Source organism: Myxine glutinosa, chromosome 10, assembly GCF_964187855.1.
Source record: "Myxine glutinosa chromosome 10, kmMyxGlut1.1, whole genome shotgun sequence".
In the NCBI taxonomy this organism is placed as follows: Eukaryota; Metazoa; Chordata; class Myxini; order Myxiniformes; family Myxinidae; genus Myxine; species Myxine glutinosa.
Genome location: NC_136270.1, coordinates 75,041,945 through 75,062,044, shown reverse-complemented (window position 1 = coordinate 75,062,044; position 20,100 = coordinate 75,041,945). Strand labels below are relative to the sequence as shown.

At 44.4% G+C, this 20,100-nt stretch overlaps 1 protein-coding gene across 1 annotated transcript in view; it reads right to left on the bottom strand.

Moving 5' to 3' along the window:
- LOC137433454 (uncharacterized) overlaps positions 1–20,100 on the bottom strand; it is a 500,692-nt gene that overhangs the window by 233,627 nt on the left and 246,965 nt on the right. The window contains exon 5 of the mRNA XM_078785196.1: positions 17,972–18,150. Within this exon, the coding sequence (XP_078641322.1) occupies positions 17,972–18,150 (179 nt within the window). The remainder of the gene's footprint in view (positions 1–17,971; positions 18,151–20,100) is intronic.

The window sequence follows — 20,100 nt, the reverse complement described above, 5'->3', positions numbered from 1 at the left end:
GTTCCTCCAAGATCCTCACTAACGATGTTCTAATCATTTGCACCTGAGCTGGTGCACCTGATTCTAATTTTAGGTATTTGAAGTAGTGATAAATGTCGGGGTGTACTTACTTTTTCCACATGTGAAATTTGCATATATGTTTATTTAAATTATACAATGGACTACAAAATGTAAATATTTCATGATATTTGTTATATTATATCACCTTTATCTATCAATATTGTTCAAATGAAGATCAAATAACTGTATGTTGAAATATGTTGAAAAAGTCAAAACTTTCCATGGGGTGGATTTACTTTTTCACGTGACTGTATGTGCATAATTGAGATTTTAAGAGTTAACAGTAAATCCAATTAGGTTTGTGGAAGATTTCACTTCATGTCTTTTTTTTTTCTTTTTCTTTTTTTGTATACAAGATCGAGGCTCGTGAAAGAGCGAACATTAATCACACAAAAAGACAAACCGACACATAAAACATATAACATCGGGAGCGGTAGACAAGATGGGGAGAGAGGGGGAAGGACACAAACACAACATTTGAGAGCAGGGACCGAGAGACATGGAGACATCGAGAGATCTGAGAGAGGGCGAGGGCTTTGGGGGGGGGGGGCATGGGAAGGGGGCGGTGGGAGAGGTATAAAACATATGGACACTGCCAGGACTTCCAGGAAAGAAGTTGGAATTTCAAACAAGGTGGATCTGGGGTGAATTAGCGGGGGTAGAAAAGATCAAGGTTTTGGATGGGGGAAGATAAGAGATGGTGGTGAACAGCTGTTTTAAAGACCTGGAGGGAGGAGTGGGATTGAAGCGAGTGAGGGAGTTTGTTCCAGAGGCAGGAGAAAAGAGGAATGAAAGAGTGAAGGTGAGCAGAGAGCCGAGATTTCGGCAGTTTAACCATCAGAGCGTTGCTGGCAGATCTTGTGCGACCTGTAGGAATATTTGGGGGACAGAGCACAGAGAGAGCTGGGGGTGCAAGGCCGGAGAGGAGTCGGTAGAAGACAGAAAGACCACCTACCTGCCTGCGGTGAGTGAGTGAAAGACCCTCACAGATAGCTTCATCGCGGGAGATTCCAATAATTCTGAAATCTTTGGTTTCAACAGCGTGAAGCCGAGCTAGGTATGAGGCAGGAGCACCGGCCCATAGGGGAGAACAGTATTCCATTGAGCTGCGGATGAAAGCCTTGTATGTGGTAAGGAGCTCAGGTGTGCCGAGGAAGGACTTCGCACGACGGAGGATGCCCAGTCGGCGACTGGCTTTGGAGGCCAGCTTGGAAATGTGGTTTTCCCAAGAAAGATCATGGCAGATAGTGAGACCCAAAAGCTTGAGCGACAGAACTTCATGGAGAGGATTGTTGAGAAAGTAGATGGGAGGGTTGTCCAGTCGATCTTTTCGGAGAGACATAGTAAGAGTGTGAGATTTGTCAGGATTGAAAGACATGTTCCACTTGTTTGACCAGTCTGTGATTTTGTCCAAGTCTTCAGAGAGTGAGGAGGCTGCAGACTGCCGATCTGAGGGAAGAGGAATGGAGCGGCAGAGAGTGGAGTCATCAGCAAAGAGATAGAGAGGATTTTCAAGAGAGTCAGAGAGATCATTGATGAAGACCAGAAAAAGCACCGGGCCCAGAACACTGCCTTGGGGAACTCCAGCCTGAACAGGAAGAGGAGATGAGAGAAACCGATTCAGGGCCACACGTTGACGACGACTAGAGAGGAAGTCCGCCAGCCATGCGTGGAGATTTCCATGGATACCAAAGGAGGAGAGTTTGGTGAGCAGAGCGGGGTGCCAGACCGTGTCGAAGGCACGTGATATGTCGAGGGAGACAGCTCTAATTTCCTGTTTGGCATTGAGGACCTCCATCCATTGTTGAGACAGCAGAAGCAGCATGTCCAGAGTAGAGTGACCTGGTCTGAAACCAAATTGATGATCAGAGATCAAGCCATTGGAGAAGAGGAAAGATTTCATATCCGAAGCAATGATGGATTCCATGACTTTGCTGATAAATGGGAGAAGGCTGATTGGTCTGTAGTTGCTAGGATCTGTTTTTGCACCTTTTTTGTGCATAGCGGTGATGTTGGCTGATTTCCAAGCAGATGGCAGTTGACCTTGAGCAAAAGAGAGGGTGAAGAGAACAGAGAGAGGGTGAGATAGAGCGGCAGAGCAGGATTTTAGGACCTGTGGGCTGATGCCGTCGGGTCCAGTTGCAGAATCAGAGTCGAGGGCTGACAGAAACTTTTCCACCTTGTCAGGAGGAAAGGACACGGAGTCCAGGAGCAGCAGGGTACGACTGGGTATGGTGGGTACAGAGAGGGATGGGTTTGGGACACAAGATTAGATTTAGAGGCAAACACAGAGTTGAGGCATTCAGCTTTTTCACGTGCGGAGTCAGCTGTGTAGCCGTTTGAGGTAAGGGAGGGGATGGAAGGGGAACAAACACCAGAAACGGATTTGACCAGACGCCACCAGGATTTGGAAGAGGGAGACAGATAAGAGAGTTCGGTCTTGAGAAGGGAGAGATATTGTTTCCTGGCTCTCCTGAGGGTGGACACACACTTGTTTCGGGCTTTGTGAAAGGAAATGAGATTTCCTTCCGTTGGATTTGCTTTCCAGGAGACGAAGGCAAGTTGTTTCTGGGCAACTGCCTCACCACAAGATTCCGTGTACCATGGACGGGAGGAAGGGTATGACAACTGAAGACGAGATGGGATAAATCTGTGCATGAGAGAGAGCAATTTACTTTGGAAGAATTCCCAGGATGAGTTGATGTCAGAGGTGGTAGAGATGGGAGACCAGTCCAGATGATTGATGGCTGCTTGAAGACCGTGCCAGTTGGCCTGAGTGAAATGCCAGACTCGTCGACGCTGAGTAGGCTCCCTGAGGATGGTCAGAGAGATGTCCACTTTAACAAGGACATGATCAGATGATCCGATTGGAGCAGAAGAAGAGCAGCAGACATTTTCAGGGAAGTTAGTCATAACCAAGTCCAGAAGAGAAGATGTTCCGTTGACTGAGATCCGGGTCGGGAAATTGACAGATTGTTTCAGTCCCAGTGAGTCGCAGAAGTCCTTTACTGAGGAGCCATGGCTGGTGAGAGAGGTACCCACACCCAGCCAACTGGCATGATGACAGTTGAAATCACCACATATGAGGAAGAGAGAGTTGGGATGAGTAGATAGAAGTTGGTCCATATTATCAGACAGCGAGATGTAGATGGAGTCATCACTGTTTGGTGGACGGTACAACACACATATGAAGAAGAGGTGGGAGCGAAGGGGAAGCCGTAGCCAGAGGTATTCCTGGGGGTGAGGTGGAGAGAGTGCAGTGCAGGGCGAGTGAGGAGGAGAGTTTTTGATAAAGATAGCAAACCCGCCTCCAGGACGAGGCTCAGGTCTATCATACCGGAGGAGGGAGTAGCCCGGGAGAGATACTAAGGAATCAGAGACATCATAAAGGAGGAAAGTTTCTGTTAAGCAGATCACGTCTTGTTTGACAGAAGCAACCTGTATGGAGAGATCAGTTTAGTTTGAACGAAGGCCCCGGATGTTTGAGGTCCATACCGTTAATGAAGAGGAAGGGGGAGCATCAGATACAGAACAGGGGGGAGGAGGGGTAGGGTAAGATGTGGAAGAGGTGGAAGAGGTAGGGAGAGCTGTTGAAGGTGTGTCAGAGATTTCAGAATAGCTCGGAGAAAGGGAAGGATGGGGCGGACAAAAGGTTTGATGGTGATTGGGTGAGGCACAATGAGGTGTTATTTGAGGAGGGGGAAGAGCGAGGCAGAAGGTTGGGGGAGATGGAGGTGAGAGTTGGAAGGGGGAAGAAGCGGGGAGGACGCTTTGAGGAGGGGGAGTGAGAGGGGGGAAATTGAGAAGCAATGAGGGTGCGGAGATTTGAAGGGGAGGGGTGAGGGGGGAGTTTGGGAGGGAAGGGACAAGGGGAGGGATTTGAAAGGGATGGGTGATGGGGAAGATTTGGAGGGGAGGGGTGATGGGGAAGATTTGGAGGGGAGGGGTTATGGGGAAGATTTGGAGGGGAGGGGTGAGGGAGGAGTCTAGGAGAGGAGGGGCGAGGGGGCGTCTTGGCGGGGAGGGGTGAGGGGGTAGTTTAGGAGGGAGGGGGCAAGGGAGGAGATTTGAAAGGGATGGGTGATGGGGAAGATTTGGAGGGGAGGGGTTATGGGGAAGATTTGGAGGGGAGGGGTGAGATTGGATTTTAGAAAGTGTACGATTTATGGGAAACGAACATTTATTGCAAAATGAGTTTCTTGTGACCTTCGAGTTAAAAATACGTTTAAGGACGCTGGATGGAGGATGGAGTGCAGGAGAGTTTAGGGAATGTAGAAAAAAGGCACTATAGGAGATGGATATTTTTTTGGGGATGAATTGATTTGGTGAGCAAGTCGAAAGCAGCCTTTTAAAGAAGAAGAAGAAAAAGGTGTTATAAAATATGACGAAATACATAACTTGAGGGGAAAGTGTAAACATTGAAGGTTAATAACAGTGAAAACTATCTGGGAAAATGGGGGTGAAACACGTGGTCGAAGAACGAACGAACGAATAAGAATGAATAAACGAATGAGAACAGAGAAGGAAATGTTTTTTTTTTGTTTTTTTTTTTTGAGTTGAGATTTACACAAGGAAGTAGGCTATGGGTGAAAAGACTGGGAATACAGAGAACGAAAGTTATTGGATCACAAACGACGGACCGCTGAGAGAGAAACAAAGCCTCAAGGTTGTACAGTGTACACTGTACAAGGCCTCAAGACACGACACGAATTAACACGATTTTCAATACAGGTATGAAAGATTTGCACCGAAAATTCTTCGTCGGGACACAATATACGTACAACACCATAAATAAATACAGTTTTAACGAAAATACAAATGGGAACAATCACTTAACTTCGATTTCAAATCGTTCGCGACGCGGCAAAGGCCTTGCTCGCGACACAGCAAACAGACGATCAATTTATGAAAGATAAACACCGAGAAACAACCAAAGTTGCACACAATAACTTCACACACCGAAAGATAAATACAGTTTCGACAAAATACAATTGTGAACAGACTTAACTTCGAAAAACGTGGAGACCGTGTGGAGCTTCGAAAATCCCTCCCACCGTCTCCGAGATCTCGCGAGATCTCCCGAGATAGTCTTGTCTATAATAATAAAAGGGTGTGTGTGTGTGTGTGTGTGTGTGTGTGTGTGTGTGTGTGTTAGTCTCCTCCATAACTCCAAAATCATGAAACCTAGCGGCCCCAAACTTTGCATGCACACGGAGGGAATTTCAAGGGTTTGCATGAATGAAAACTGGGTCTTGGGATGTGTTAAAAGCAAAAAATAATATTAATAAAATACTCAATAACTAAAATCCCCAAAGAGCCTCACCAAAATGGCAGTCCACCATCTTTGTCAGCCCACTGGGTCATCGCTGGGTTCTTAAGCCACCATTTTGTTTGGCCTATTCAAACATGCCTTGCCTTGGAAACATGGTCTACTCTCATGAAATAATTAAAAATAATTAATACAATCAAAATCTGGATTCAGATTTGAGGATCGGATCCTATTCACTAAATAAGTCGCAAAATCTGGAGTGAAATCGGACAAAATTTAACACATTAACGATTCTTATAACTAAGTGTATATCTTTTACTCAGCTTTCAGCAAGTCTGTACTTCCTCCTTGTCCACATTGCCAAAGCATTAAGCATAACTTTTTCTACTGTTCTAACAATTATATTGAGTGAAGAAAATATTAAGGAATGTGCCCAAAGTGTAAATTTATTGAGTAAAATGAAAATAATTAACCAGCGGAAATTGAGAACAATGAAGACAATTAACACAGCAGGATTGACGGCAGGTCTTCCACAGTCACGCCTGTGTACTCCATAGGAAAATCTCTGAGTAAGAAATCAAATTAAAGATAGCCTATAATTAAAAGAATGCGCCTCTCATCCTGCTATGCCTATGGCTATATTATATTTAATTTATTTCCTTCCTTTAAAAAGTAGAAAGTACAGTGATGGACGAACAAAGTCCTCTTTAAAGGTAAACCTATGGTGCTTTGGGGTTGTCGTGTTGATTAACTTTAGATGTGTGCTGATGCTTTACCGCAACGGAATTTCGAACAGGCCGAGGTTTCTCGATCGACTCACAAGTGCTCATATGGGAGATTGTGTGTGTGTGTGTGTGTGTGTGTGTGTGTGTGTGTGTGTGTGTGTGTGTGTGTGTGTGTGTGTGTGTGTGTGTGTGTATGTGTATGTGTGTGTGTGTGTGTGTGTGTCTTTATATAGCAGGATTTGCTCCCAGCCCAAGATCCTGACCAGTCCAAGTTTATTTTTAATTGATTAATAAAGTTTTTTTTATTTCTTGTAATGTTTCTTGTAATTGTAAAATGTTTTTTTTTATAGCTGTCTGGACATGGTCCAAACTTAGTAATCTGTTCTATTTTTACTAAAATAGCATGATTTGAGGGAGTGATCAAGAAAAACTGTGGAGTGAATTGTGCGAGTGAATGGTGTGTGAGTGGTGTGATGTTCCGTTTGCGTTAACAGTATAAAGGCTAAGGCCCTGAGATATTCCGTGTGAGTGAACGGTGTAAGGAGGGCTGTGTGTTATGTGTGAGTGTATGGCGTAAGGAGGGGTGTGAGTTATGTGTGAGTGAACGGCGTAAGGATGGCCATGAGTTCTGTGTGAGTGTATGGTGCAAGGAGGGCCGTGAGTTCTGTGTGAGTAAATGGCGTAATGAGGGCGGTGAGTTATGTGTGAGTGTATGGTGCAAGGAGGGCCGTGAGTTCTGTGTGAGTAAATGGCGTAAGGAGGACTGTGAATTCTGTGTGAGTGTATGGCGTAAGGAGGGCGGTGAGTTCTGTGTGAGTGAATGGCGTAAGGAGGACTGTGAATTCTGTGTGAGTGTATGGCGTAAGGAGGGCCGTGAGTTCTGTGTGAGTGAATGGTGTGAGGAGGGTGGTCAGTTCCATGTGATTGAACATCGTAAGGAGGGCCGTGAGTTCCATGTGAGTGCACAGCGTAAGGAGGTCTGTGAGTTCTGTGTGAGTGAATGGCTTAATGAGGGCCATGAGTTATTCTGTGTGAGTGAATGGCATAAGGAAGGTCATCTGCCTTCCCTCACTACCTTCCTTCCCCTTTATTACCCTTCCCTCCTTTATTACCCACGAAATTTTAATCAGAAATTATATATATATACACTGCATGACCAAAAGTACGCGGACACCCCTTCTAATTAGTGGATGCGACTGCTTCAGCCACATCCATTGCTGACAGGTATATATAATCAAGCACACAGCCATGCAATCTCCATAGACAAACATTGGCAGTAGAATGGGCCGTACTGAAGAGCTCAGTGACTTTCAACGTGGCATTGTCATAGGATGCACCTTTCCAACAAGTCAGTTCGTCAAATTTCTGCCAAGCTAGGGCTGTCCCGGTCAAATCTGAAATCCCTTAAAGTGTTGTTATTGTGAGGTGGAAACGTCTAGGACCAACAACAGCTCAACCGCGAAGTGGTAGGCCACACAAGCTCACAGAACGGGACCGCCGAGTGCTGAAGCGAGTAGTGCATAAAAATCGTCTGTCCTCGGTTGCAACACTCACTACCGAGTTCCAAACTGCCTCTGGAAGCAATGTCAGCACAATAACTGTTCGCCAGGAGCTTCATAAAATGGGTTTCCATGGATGAGCAGCCGCACACAAGCCCAAGATCACCATGCACAATGCCAAGTGTCGGTTGGAGTGGTGTAAAGCTCACCGCCATTGGACTCTGGAGCAGTGGAAACGCGTTCTCTGGAGTGATGAATCACACTTCACCATCTGGCAGTCTGACAGACGAATCTGGGTTTGGCGGATGCCAGGAGATGCTACCTGCCTGAATGCATAGTGCCAACTGTAAAGTTTGATGGAGGAGGAATAATGGTCTGGGGCTGTTTTTCATGGTTCGGGCTGGGCCCCTTAGTTCCAGTGAAGAGCAATCTTAAGGCTACAGGATACAATGAGATTCGAGACAATTGTGTGCTTACAACATTGTGGCAACAATTTGGGGAAGGCCCTTTCCTATTTCAGCATGACAATGCCCCCATGCACAAAGCAAAAAAGTCCATACAGAAATGGTTTGGCGAGATCGGTGTGAAAGAACTTGACTGGCCTGCACAGAGCTTTTACCTCAACTCCATCGAACACCTTTGGGATGAATTGGCACGCCGACTGCGAGCCAGGTCTAATTGCTCAACATCAGTGCCCAACCTCACTAATGCTATTCTGGCTGAATTGAAGCAAATCTGTGTCGCGAGACACAGATTGGAGATCTCGCGAGATCTTGTCGGGAGGTCACGGTTTTTCGAAGCTGTCCACTATCTTCACGCACGCTCAAAGTTAAGTAATTGTTCACAATTGTATTTTTGTTGAAACTGTATTTATCTTACGTTTGTGTACCTATAGTGTGTCCCGAGGAAGATTCTTGGTGTTTATCTTTCATACCTGTATAAAATAGGTGAGTATTTCGTGCAGCGTTATTTGCAGCCCAGTTCTTGAAGCTTCCTATCTTGAGGCTTTCTTTTCTCTCAGCGGTCGATTGTGCTCCTTCTACTCTCATTCTCTCAGTTTTTTTCACAGTCTTTTCACCCCATACTTCCTTGTTTAAAATCTTAACTCCAAAAAAAACAAAAAAAAACAAAAACATTTCCTTCTTTGTTCTTTTCGCTTGTTCATTCTTTGACCATGTGTTTCACCCCCATTTCACCCCCATTTTCACCCCATTCCCCAGATCGTTTTCACTGTTCAATTTAAAAGTGCTTAAACTTTCCTTCCACCTTTTGCCCTGTTCACGTGACTTGTGGTTGTCCCTCTAGGCCCTCTCCCCGTTGGTATTTTTGTGAATCTAAGATTGTTCTTCACGGTTCTGTTTAAATATGTTTAAACTTTCCCCTGCAGTGTTTTATTCAGTGGTATATGACAACACGCTGTTTTTCTTCCTATTTAAAAGGCTCTTTTCTATTTCCTCTTCAACTCATTCCACTTCAAAAAAAAATTCAATCTCTTATAATTCTTCGTGACTACATGCTCTAAATTCACATTCATTCCACCCCTCCTCCATCATTCTTAAACAGATCGCTAACTTGAAAATCACAATAAACCCAATTTGTTATAAATGTTTGTCTTTCATTAATCATCCACTTTCTAAACTCCCCCCTTGCCCCTCCCCTCCAAATCTCCCCACTTGCCCCTCCCCTCCTAAACTCCCCCCTTGCCCCTCCCCTCCTAAACTCCCCCCTTGCCCCTCCCCTTCAAAACTCCCCCCCAACCCCTCCCCTTCAAATCTCCCCCCCCCCCTACCATCCCTCTCCAATTCTCACCCATCCCCCCTCCTCCTCAAAGCTGCCTCCTCCCCACATCGTCTCCCTTATATCTCATACCTCCACCTCCCCCGACCTTCTACTTTCCTCTGCCCCCCTCAAACAACCCCTCACTGTGCCTCATCCCATCACCATCAAACCTTTCATCCTCCTCATCCTTCCCTTTCTTGTAACTCTTCTGTAATCTCTGACACACTATCAACTGCTCTCCCTACCTCCCCCTCATCCTTCATCTGACCCTACCCCTCCCCTCCCCAGTCCTGCACCCGATGCTCCTCCTCTCTCCTCATTAACGGTATGGACCTCAAACATCCGGGGCCTTCGCTCAAACCTGATGGATCTCTCCATAGATGTTGTTTCTGACAAACCAGATGTAATCTGCTTAACAGAAACTTTCCTCCTTCAAGATGTCTCTGATTCCTTAATATCTCTTCCTGGTTACTCCCTCCTCCGGTATGATAGACCTGAGCCTCGTCCTGGTGGTGGGGTTGCTATCTTTATCAAAAACTCTTTTCCTCACTCTCCTTGCACGGGCCTCTCTCCACCCCACCCCCAGGAGTACGTCTGGCTACAGCTTCTCTGCGCTCCCACCTTTTGTTCATATGTGTTCTGTACCGTCCTCCAAACGGTGATGACTCCATTTACATTTCGCTGTCTGACAACATGGACCAACTTCTATCATCTCATCCAAACTCTCTCTTCCTAATATGTGGCGACTTCAACTGTCATCATGCCAGCTGGTTGGGGATGGGTTCCTCTCTCACCAGCCATGGCACCTCAACAAAGGACTTCTGCGACTCATTGGGACTGACACGATCTGTCAATTTCCCGACATGGATCTCAGTCAATGGAGTATCTTCTCTTCTCGACTTGGTAATGACAAACTTCCCTGCAAATGTCTGCTGCTCTTCTTCTGCTCCAATCGTTTCTTCAGATCATGTGCTTTTTAAAGTGGACATCTCTCTGGCCATTCTCAGAGAGCCTCCTCAGCGCCGACGATTCTGGCATTTCACTCAAGCTGACTGGCACGGTCTGCAAGCAGCCATCAATCATCTGGAATGGTCTCCATCTCTACTGCATCTGACATCAATTCTTCCTGTGAATTCTTCCAAAGCAAACTGCTCTCTCTCATGCACAGATTTATCCCATCTCGTCTTCAGTTGTCTTACCCTTCCTCCCATCCATGGTACACTGAATCTTGTGGTGAGGCAGTTGCCATGAAACAACTTGCCTTTGCCTCTTGGAAGGCAATTCCAACTGAAAGCAATCTCAGTTCCTTCCACCAAGCTCGGAACAAGTGTGTGTCTACCCTCAGGAGTGCCAGGAAGCACTATCTCTCCACACTCAAGAATGAACTTTCAAACCTGTCTCCTTCCTCCAAATCCTGGTGGCGTCTGGTCAAATCCGTTTCTGGTGTTTGTTCCCCCTCAATCCCCTCCCTTACCTCAAATGGCTACACAGTTGACACTGCACGTGACAAAGCCGAATGCCTCAACTCTGTGTTTGCCTCAAAATCTTGTGTCCCAAACCCATCTCTCTCTTTTCCCACCTTACCCGGTCGAACCCAACTACTCCTAGACTCTGTGTCCTTCTCTCCTGACAAGGTGGAGAGGTTTTTGTCAAACCTCGACTCTGATTCTGCAACTGGACCAGACGGCATCAGCCCACGGGTCCAAAAATCCTGCTCTGTCGCTCTATCTCACCCTCTCTCTATTCTTTTCACCCTCTCTTTTGCTCAAGGTCATCTGCCAGCATCTTGGAAATCAGCAAACATTACCGCTTTACACAAAAAGGTGCAAAAACAGATCCTTGCAACTACAGACCAATCAGCCTGCTCCCAATTATCAGCAAAGTCATGGAATCCATCATTGCTTTGGATAATAAATCCTTCCTCTTCTCCAATGGCTTGATCTCCGATCATCAATTTGGATTCAGACCAGGTCATTCTACTCTGGACATGTTGCTTCTGCTGTCTCAACAGTGCATAGAGGTCCTAAATGCCAAACAGGAAATCAGAGCTGTCTCCCTTGACATATCACGTGCCTTCGATATGGTCTGGGACCCAGCTCTGCTCACCAAACTCTCCTCCTATGGTATCCATGGAAATCTACACACATGGCTTGCGGACTTCCTCTTTGGTCATAGTCAACGTGTGGCCCTGAATGGATTTCTCTCATCTCCCCCTTCCTGTTCTGGCTGGAATTCCCCAAGGTAGTGTTCTGGGCCCTGTGCTATTTCTGGTCTTCATCAATGAACTCTCTGACTCTCTGGAAAATCTCTCTATCTCTTTGCTGATGACTCCACTCTCTCCCACTCCATTCCTCATCCCTCAGATCGGCAGTCTGCAGCCTCCTCACTCTCTGCAGACCTGGACAAAATCACAGACTGGTCAAACAAGTGGAACATGTCGATCAATCCTGACAAATCTCACACTTTTACTATGTCTCTCCGAAAAGACCAACTGGAAAACCCTCCCATCTACTTTCTCAACAATCCTCTCCAAGAAGTTCTGTCGCTCAAGCTCTTGGGTCTCACTATCTGCCATGATCTTTCTTGGGAAAACCACATTTCCAAGCTGGCTGCCAACGCCAGTCGTCGACTGGGCATCCTCCGTCGTGCGAAGTCCCTCCTTGGCACACCTGATCTCCTCACCACATACAAGTCTTTCATCCGCAGCTCAATGGAATACTGTTTCACCCTCTGGGCCGGTGCTCCTGCCTTACACCTAGCTCGGCTTGACACTGTTGAAACCAAATCTTTCAGAATCATTGGAATCTCCTGCGATGAAGCTAAATCCGAGGGCCTTTCACTCACTCACCGCAGGCAGTTTGGTGGTCTTTCTGTCTTCTACCGACTCCTCTCCGGCCTTGCTCCCCCAGCTCTCTCTCTCTCTCTCTCTGTGCTCTGTCCCCCAAATATTCCTACAGGTCGCACAAGATCTGCCAGCAACCCTCTTATGGTTAAACTGCCGAAATCTAGGCTGTCTGCTCACCTTCACTCTTTCATTCCCCTTTTCTCCCGCCTCTGGAACAAACTCCCCCCACTCCCTTCAATCCCACTCCTCCCTCCAGGTCTTTAAAACAGCTGTTCACCACCATCTCTTATCTTCCCACATCCAAAACCTTGATCTATTCTACCCCCGCTAATTCACCCCAGATACACTTTTTTGAAATTCCAACTTCTTTCCTGGAAGTCCTTGCAGTGTCCACATGTTTTATACCTCTGCCACCTCCCCCCAAGCCCTCTCGCTCCCTCAGTTCTCTCGATGTCCCTGCTCTCAAATGTTGTGTTTGTGTCCTTCCCCCTCTCTCCCCATCTTGTCTACCGCTCCCCTTATTTTGTGTTTTATGTGTCGGTTTGACTTTTTGTGTCATTAATGTTAGCTCTTTCACGAGCCTCGATGTTGTATACACAAAAAAAAAAAAAAAAAAATTCCCCGCAGCATTGTTCCAACATCTAGTGGAAAGCCTTTCCAGAAGAGTGGAGGCTGTTGTAGCAGCAAAGGGGGAGAGGGGTCAACTCCATATTAATGCCCATGATTTTGGAATGAGACGTTTGACGAGCACATATGGGTGTGATGTTCGGGTGTCCACATACTTTTGGCCATGTTGTGTATTTTTGGATAATCTCAAAAGACAAAAAAGCCACCTGGATTAGATCTGTGAAAAGCAGGAGTTAGATTGCAGGAATTATGTTACCTTATAAAAGAAAAGGTCTATTTTTTATTGAAAAACAAAATGCTTCAAACATTTAAATAATATTAAATCTGAAATCCCTTAAACATCTGCATAATTATTGTAATTTGTCTCTTTTTAGTTCTTATGTTAATTTTCTCTTTTCTATTTATGTTCTGCTGTTTGAAAGGAAATCCCGGTCGATCGCTGAATTAACGCCAGGGGGGTTGACTCAGCCTGTCATCCTTCCAAGGTCGGCAAATTGAGTACCAGCTTGCTGGGATGAATGATCCCGGTGTGTACCCCAGTTTAGAATAGGTACACCGTATCCCTGCGTTCCGTAAGAGGCGACTAAGGGTTGGCGTCAGGAAGGGCAACCGGCCATAAAAACATTGCCTCAAACAGGGAACCATGATTGTCATGGGGCCCGCAAGGCTAACCCCCGCTCTGGCGGGGAAAATGGCCTTTAAAAAACGATCATTCATTCATTCATTGTTTGAAAGGAAAGGACATCTTCAATACAGTTGTGATTAAAGTGTCATGGCGACTATTCCTAGAGTATTCTCCAGCTCACTTGTGGTTTCACCTCAATTGCTTTTGGGAAAAGTGTAAAACTAAAGTTACAGTTTTATTGTAAACAAATGTTATTGATAACGAGCAAAGCAAATAAAAAACGAGAAAAAGTGTATGTTTTGTAATCTGTTTGTGTCCTCCAAAAATAATTAAATTATTCAATCATGATATGCACATGTAGAGCATTCAAATATTTATACGAACGAGATGCTCACAACAGTCAAAGAGATGCCAATTGTTTCTTTAACTCTTCCATTGATAAGTACACATGGTTAGTAAGAAATCATACTAACAGCTCACAGCAGTGTGTTCATTGTGCTGTCACTGCTGCAAGCTATAAACTTTGTAGTATAGTTATAACTCACAGCAGTGTGTTGAGTATTGTCATGTTCCCCGTGATTAAAATCTTACAAGGAAACGGATTTCCGAACGAGCTTTAACTCCTAGGCGTTCAGTCAAAATATAGTGGAGAATACATGTGGGGGGAAGAGACTGAAGAGCGCAAACCTGCAATAATTAATTCAATGGACACAGGTTTAAAATGTACAAGAAAATTCCGGCTTTATTAACCAAAATGCCGGTAACAAAGAAAATGCACGATAAATGAAACGAAATGAAACGCCCCTATACAGACTCGTATACAGACAAAGGAGAAAATAACTGGAAAATAAATATGCGTTGTTTGTGGCACTTAGCTCAAATTGGCTGGTGTATCTCGTCAGGATTCGTCAAAGATCGTCTGAGGACACTACTATTTGCGCGTGAAACGCGCTCATTGGCACGAAGTAGGCCTCTCGTGCGGCCCGCTCACTCCTGGCTCCGTGCGTGAAGCAAACGGCCTTGGTGTGCAGTTTTCTCCTCCAGTCGTGCTTGTCCTTACGTTCTCTGCATGGAAACCGCAGCTCTCTGTCTGCAGTTCCGCCTCCTCACGACCACTAGCAAGATGTTGGAACACAACCGTTCACGATGAAGCATCCTTGCGCAAGCGCAATAGCGACCATTTACCCCCAGATCCCAAAACGAGAAGAACCAATAGGACGTCGATGCTGAGTGAGATAAAATGTCGATGCTGAGAGAGATAAAATGTTGATGCTAAGAGAGAGATTTTCGACGACCGTTCACCAACAAAGTCCGGATCCAAGAAAAGATAATGAAATGCGCGAATGCGTCTGTTTTCCCCGAACACCAGGACCCGAGCAAGGATGTGCGGCGCCAAAGAGAGACATTGTGAAAATGTGACTGCACGCCTTAAAATCTATCACCAAGAGCGGGAACCAAGAGGACGTCGCCACTGAGAGATCCAAAATGCAACCATTCGCTATGGGATCCAGTATCAGAAGGAAAAATGTCCGCCGTTCCAATTGTTTTATACGCGCGGCTCTGACGTCATCCGTGCCTGCTTCAACAATCCCATAGTCCCATCTTACCAATCCTTGTGTCAATCAAATCCCAGACCAATCACTGCTCTTTGGGCATGTCTCCACGGCCCTGCCTGATTGAGGTGGTGTTGTAGCGGCTGCCGCACTAGTGGCAGTGTTCGATGCCTGGTTTCCGGTTGGTTTTTAATTAGTGTGTGTAATGGCCGATTTCTTACAAGGTGTCTGTAGTGCGGTGTCATAAGGAGCACAGGAAAAGATTAGAGGCAATTTCATGCAGGGGATTAATTACCCATAATCCCTTGCTCATTAACAAACCTCACCCCTCTCATGGGGACGAAGATACATTTACACGACATCCGGTCTACACAAATTTCCTACTTATGATACATCGAGGTTTCCTCTTCTTCACGACAGTCAGAACACACTACCTATGCATTCTACCTGGGCTAAGATATTACCTACCCCCTACAAACGTAATAGTAAAGAAATGTAATTGTAAAGATTCAGCTTGTCTTGTTGGGTGTTTGGTTGATTGGTTAAAGACTTGTCTCTCTGTCCATGGCTGGTATGGGTTTTATTCCCATGGCTTCTCACTCTTGTCATTATTGATAATTATTAATTACTAGTGAGATATCCGTGCTACGCATGGGTGGGAGGCCAGAAGCAAACAGGCAATGCAGATACAGCGAATGCTAAAGCATGAAACCAATAAATTCCACATTCCTGTAGCACCTTCAGTCGCACATCATACATGGACAGCAAGTTAGTGAAGGACTTCCATGAAAAACGTACCCGTTCACAAACAAACGGGTACGTTCATGTATAGAAACATCGATCGTGGGTCCATCGCGAATCTGCATATGGCGATCCACGAAGTTCACGTTCCGAAAGTAGAAACCATCACGGCATGTCATCATTTACTTGAACTCGATATCTATTTTTTCATTCCAAACAACATAACTCCAATCACAAATTACTCACAAAATAAACTTTTAACAACATTGTTAATGTTTCCTTCATTGCAAAAACTACCACGTCAACAGTGAAAAGGATTTTGAGCCGATATGTGTTATGACCTCGGCAAGATCATTGGAGACAGCGATCTGTTGGCTTATACACCGCCCAAATAGCTATGTGGAATTCTCTCATGTAGAGATTAAACCCACGTCGTTTGAACTTTGGCCGAGGTCATTATTTACTGTTAATGATGTTTATATACGAATCAAAAAGAAGATAATTGGTTTTGGGTCGTCCTTTCTGCATATCTCGTGGGATTGTGAGTTGGAGAGACGACCTTGATGGAGGGAGGGAGTTGTATAATACCATATAGGAAGAAGAGATCAGGTATTCTTTTGGTATGATTATTCGAATTACAAAGCCATTTTGATTCAAATACAAAACTAAACCTCCTGTGTTTTCCTTTTTTATACATAGTCGAAGCTCATGGAAGAGCTAATATCGTTCTGTGTGAGTGAACGGCGTAAAGAGGGGTATGAGTTCTGTGTGAGTGAACGGTGTAAGCCATGTAGTGGAGGTGAACGTATCAGGACGTAACAGACAAAAATGGGACGCAAAACACGCATGCACGGGGTGGATAAAATGGATACAGAAGGAAACTCCAAGGAGGGAAAATTGGAAGGAGGATGGATTTGGGTGGAGATTTCAAATATTTAGAAGGTAATTTAATATAATACGAGTTCTCTCACAAGGAACTTCAATGCAGGAAGAAGCCGTTCGGCCAATCAAACCTGAAAAATGGATGCCAACCTATGGTTGTTTGAGTTTGTCTATACTCTATGCTATATTCTATGTAAATGCTGAGCATCAAGCAGAATAAGTAGCATGCGCCATTTTTATAAAGTCTTTTTTTTAACTCAGCCAGGGTTCAAACCAACGACGTCCCATATTCAGAGCAGACCCTCTAACCGTTGCCTCGGAGTCTGGTTGAAGTTATATAAATTCTGCAGTTTTCTAAGTCTCCATGCTCCTTGTACGATCAGCCATTATACTCCAAAATTAAAATAGCAGAATAATTAAAAATAAGTTAAACATAAAGCAACATTTATCGAAGCAACAACTATATCATGCTTTTGACATTTAAAAACAACCAAATTTAAGCATTCTTAAGGATGTGCAAAGGGCAATCCATCCACATGGTAAAATTGTGGGATGTGCGTTACAGTATATTTAGAAGTACATTGTGTGGATTTAAAATACAGTCCGTGTTTTAATGCTTCTGCTATGGTTCAGTTTAAGCAAGCCTGACCACCTAAATCTTTCACAATTTGCAGTTTTCTCCTGTAAAACTAAGTTAAGCCAAGTTTTACAGAGTTTTTATAAATATTTCCAGTGCTGCAAAAGAGCAGATTACCCTGGGGTCGATATGAACCAAGTGTGTTATGAAATTCTATTGTTAGGATTAGTAGACTGGTGGTGCTTGAGACAATCATTTTCTCATACATCACAACCTGATGTAATTGAATGAATAATAAACGATGCAAAATTATTCCAATTTCCACTCTTGGATTGATGCCGCTACGTAAAGCCACAATGGCATTTTGTCTTTGGATTTACCAAAAGTCAATTTATTTCCACATAGGCAATTACAATTAAAACAAAAACTTGCCAAAGGAAAGTTTGATGACGTGATAATCCATAAAACGCCAAAAAGTTTCCTGCCTGCGTGGTTTTGAATGATTTTTATTAGCACAGAGGTCGACTCATGGCAAGGCTGAATTCTTGCAGCAAAAGCCAGTGTTTTATTCCTGCAATTTTTGTTTTAAGTTACTCAGATAACACAGACTGAGTTGTAGAGATACTTAATGAACCATAAACAATTTTAGGAAAAACAGACATAACACACAGTAGGTACGATTTAAAGGTTTGATAATTTCATTTCACAAAATAAGTAGTCAGAGCAAAATTCCAAACAAACCATAATACCTATTATTTATGTTTGCACATTAGAATGACCATATCATACCTGGCCTGGACCCCATGGTTGAAAAGCAGCATCAGGAGCAGGCATTGAGGAGGAGGATGGTGACCCACAGTCCCCTGCAGTGAGTGGTTCTTGTGTTGTTGTTATTCGATCAGCTGCAGTGGTATCTGGACAAGACTCATCGGATGTGTACTCATTGTATGCTGTACTGCACGGTTGGCCTGAAAGAGAGGATCGAAGGAAGTCTGATATTGAGATCCAGAACACAAAACGATGTTGAACAGTGAGTTAAAGAGACCATGACCATGCTGGTGGAATGGATAGCAAAGTGCATGCAACATGAGCAAAACAATGGACATCAAAATTAAATCAAATTCCAATTAGAAAGCGTCTCAACTTGCAAAGCTCATCTGTGTCCACTTTATGCTCAAATTTGACGAAAGCCGCTTTATGTGTCTGTGTCCGCTTTTTGCTTAAACTGAAACCGTAAAAAAGGTAAAAATTTATTAATTTATGTTCTCTATATCCTCATAATAATGGTTTTTTAAAAAGTTTTTAGGACAAAAGCTTAAATTAAAAAATAAAGAAACACGGAAGCGATTACCTGTATAAAACTCGGCTGTTTCGCGCTGCACGGAAAATGGGCTCATAAGGCCTATTTGTACACGGTGGCCTGAATGTGGCTTTGTCCCTGCTAAATTTCCTTGCACAAGATGTCCAAGAGGACTTGGTGACAAATTCAGTGGTGGAAGGAGAATGATGGAGCACATACAGATATAATGACTGATTAATTACTCCCGCCAGGGAGTAATGCATTCGATCGTGTCCGTCCGTGTGTGTGTTAGTGTGTTTGTGAACAAGATATCTGGAAAAGTTCTGAACGGATTTTGATGAAAGTTGGTGGGATGATTGCCCTTGGGATAAGGAAGAATTGATTAGGTTTTTGTGAAGCTCAGGATATTATTCCGGATCCAGGAATTTTTTGAAGGATTTTTTACCATTGGAAGATAGGGCTCAGCAACGGCCACCCACAGCGGGAGTATGCGCTGTACTGAGTGGCGTTATAGTTATTGTATGTACTGAATAATAAAACCTGCACTGCACCATATATTAAAAGAGTTTAAGAACGAATACTTTACTGGGGAGGGGTAAAGCATCTTTCAGGCCACCCTGTACTTATTGTGTCTTTACCCTTTGACATTTTGACACAGTTATTAATTAGTCTTATCCATATTCTTATAAAATAGTTTGTTGAAATTTGATGGCAATTAAAGCTCATATGGTAAAATGTTATGGCCTGGACAGAGACACTGACACACAGACAAACACAAAGAGGCGATCACAAAACCCTGTATCCCGCTGCACGGTGGACAGGCTAATAATTGAAAATGATTACACATGTATTTTGATTGTAGTGTTCACACACTCTATTAGTATGCAGTAATATAACAAAAAATGCAGTTTTATTAAGTAATAAATCCAACTTGATTAATATCTGTGGAGGGAACAAGTGTGCCTTTATGGGGTCGCCATTTGGTTTTGAAATGCATGTGTGGGGGTAGAGGATGAAATACCATAGTACAGATAGGATCGTATAGGTGTAGCATGAACCGTGGATGCGTAGGAGACATTTTGATGTATTAAGTAGTTAAGTAGTTAGAAAGTTAGAAAAATGGTTTATGTGTCTTCACACGGGAGGGTTCGTAGAGCAGGCCGGGGGGGGAGGGGCTGGGGGGCTTTTAGCTATGTTCACTAGGTAGGGATTAAAGTTAGTTTTCCCCAGTCTGGGATTGCTCCCTGTGGTTTTCCCTATGCTTTAAAAAATTATAACAAGGCCAGCCATAAAAACTCACGTTCGTTACAACAGCAATAACAACAATCGTTGCCTGCACGCAGGCAGAGCGATAGGCAAATAAACCCCGCCTCCAAGCTATTGTAACCAACAGGTCATGCCCTGAGCTTCGTTATTGGTCATGGAGACTTGGGGTGATTTGACAGAGCTCGGGCGATTGGATGGCGTGACGTCACAGGGAAGGTTCGAGCTTGGGGCAAAAATAAGAAGAACACACACACACACACACACACACACACACACACACACACACACACACACACACACACACACACACACTCTCTCTCTCACACACACACACACACACACACACACTCAC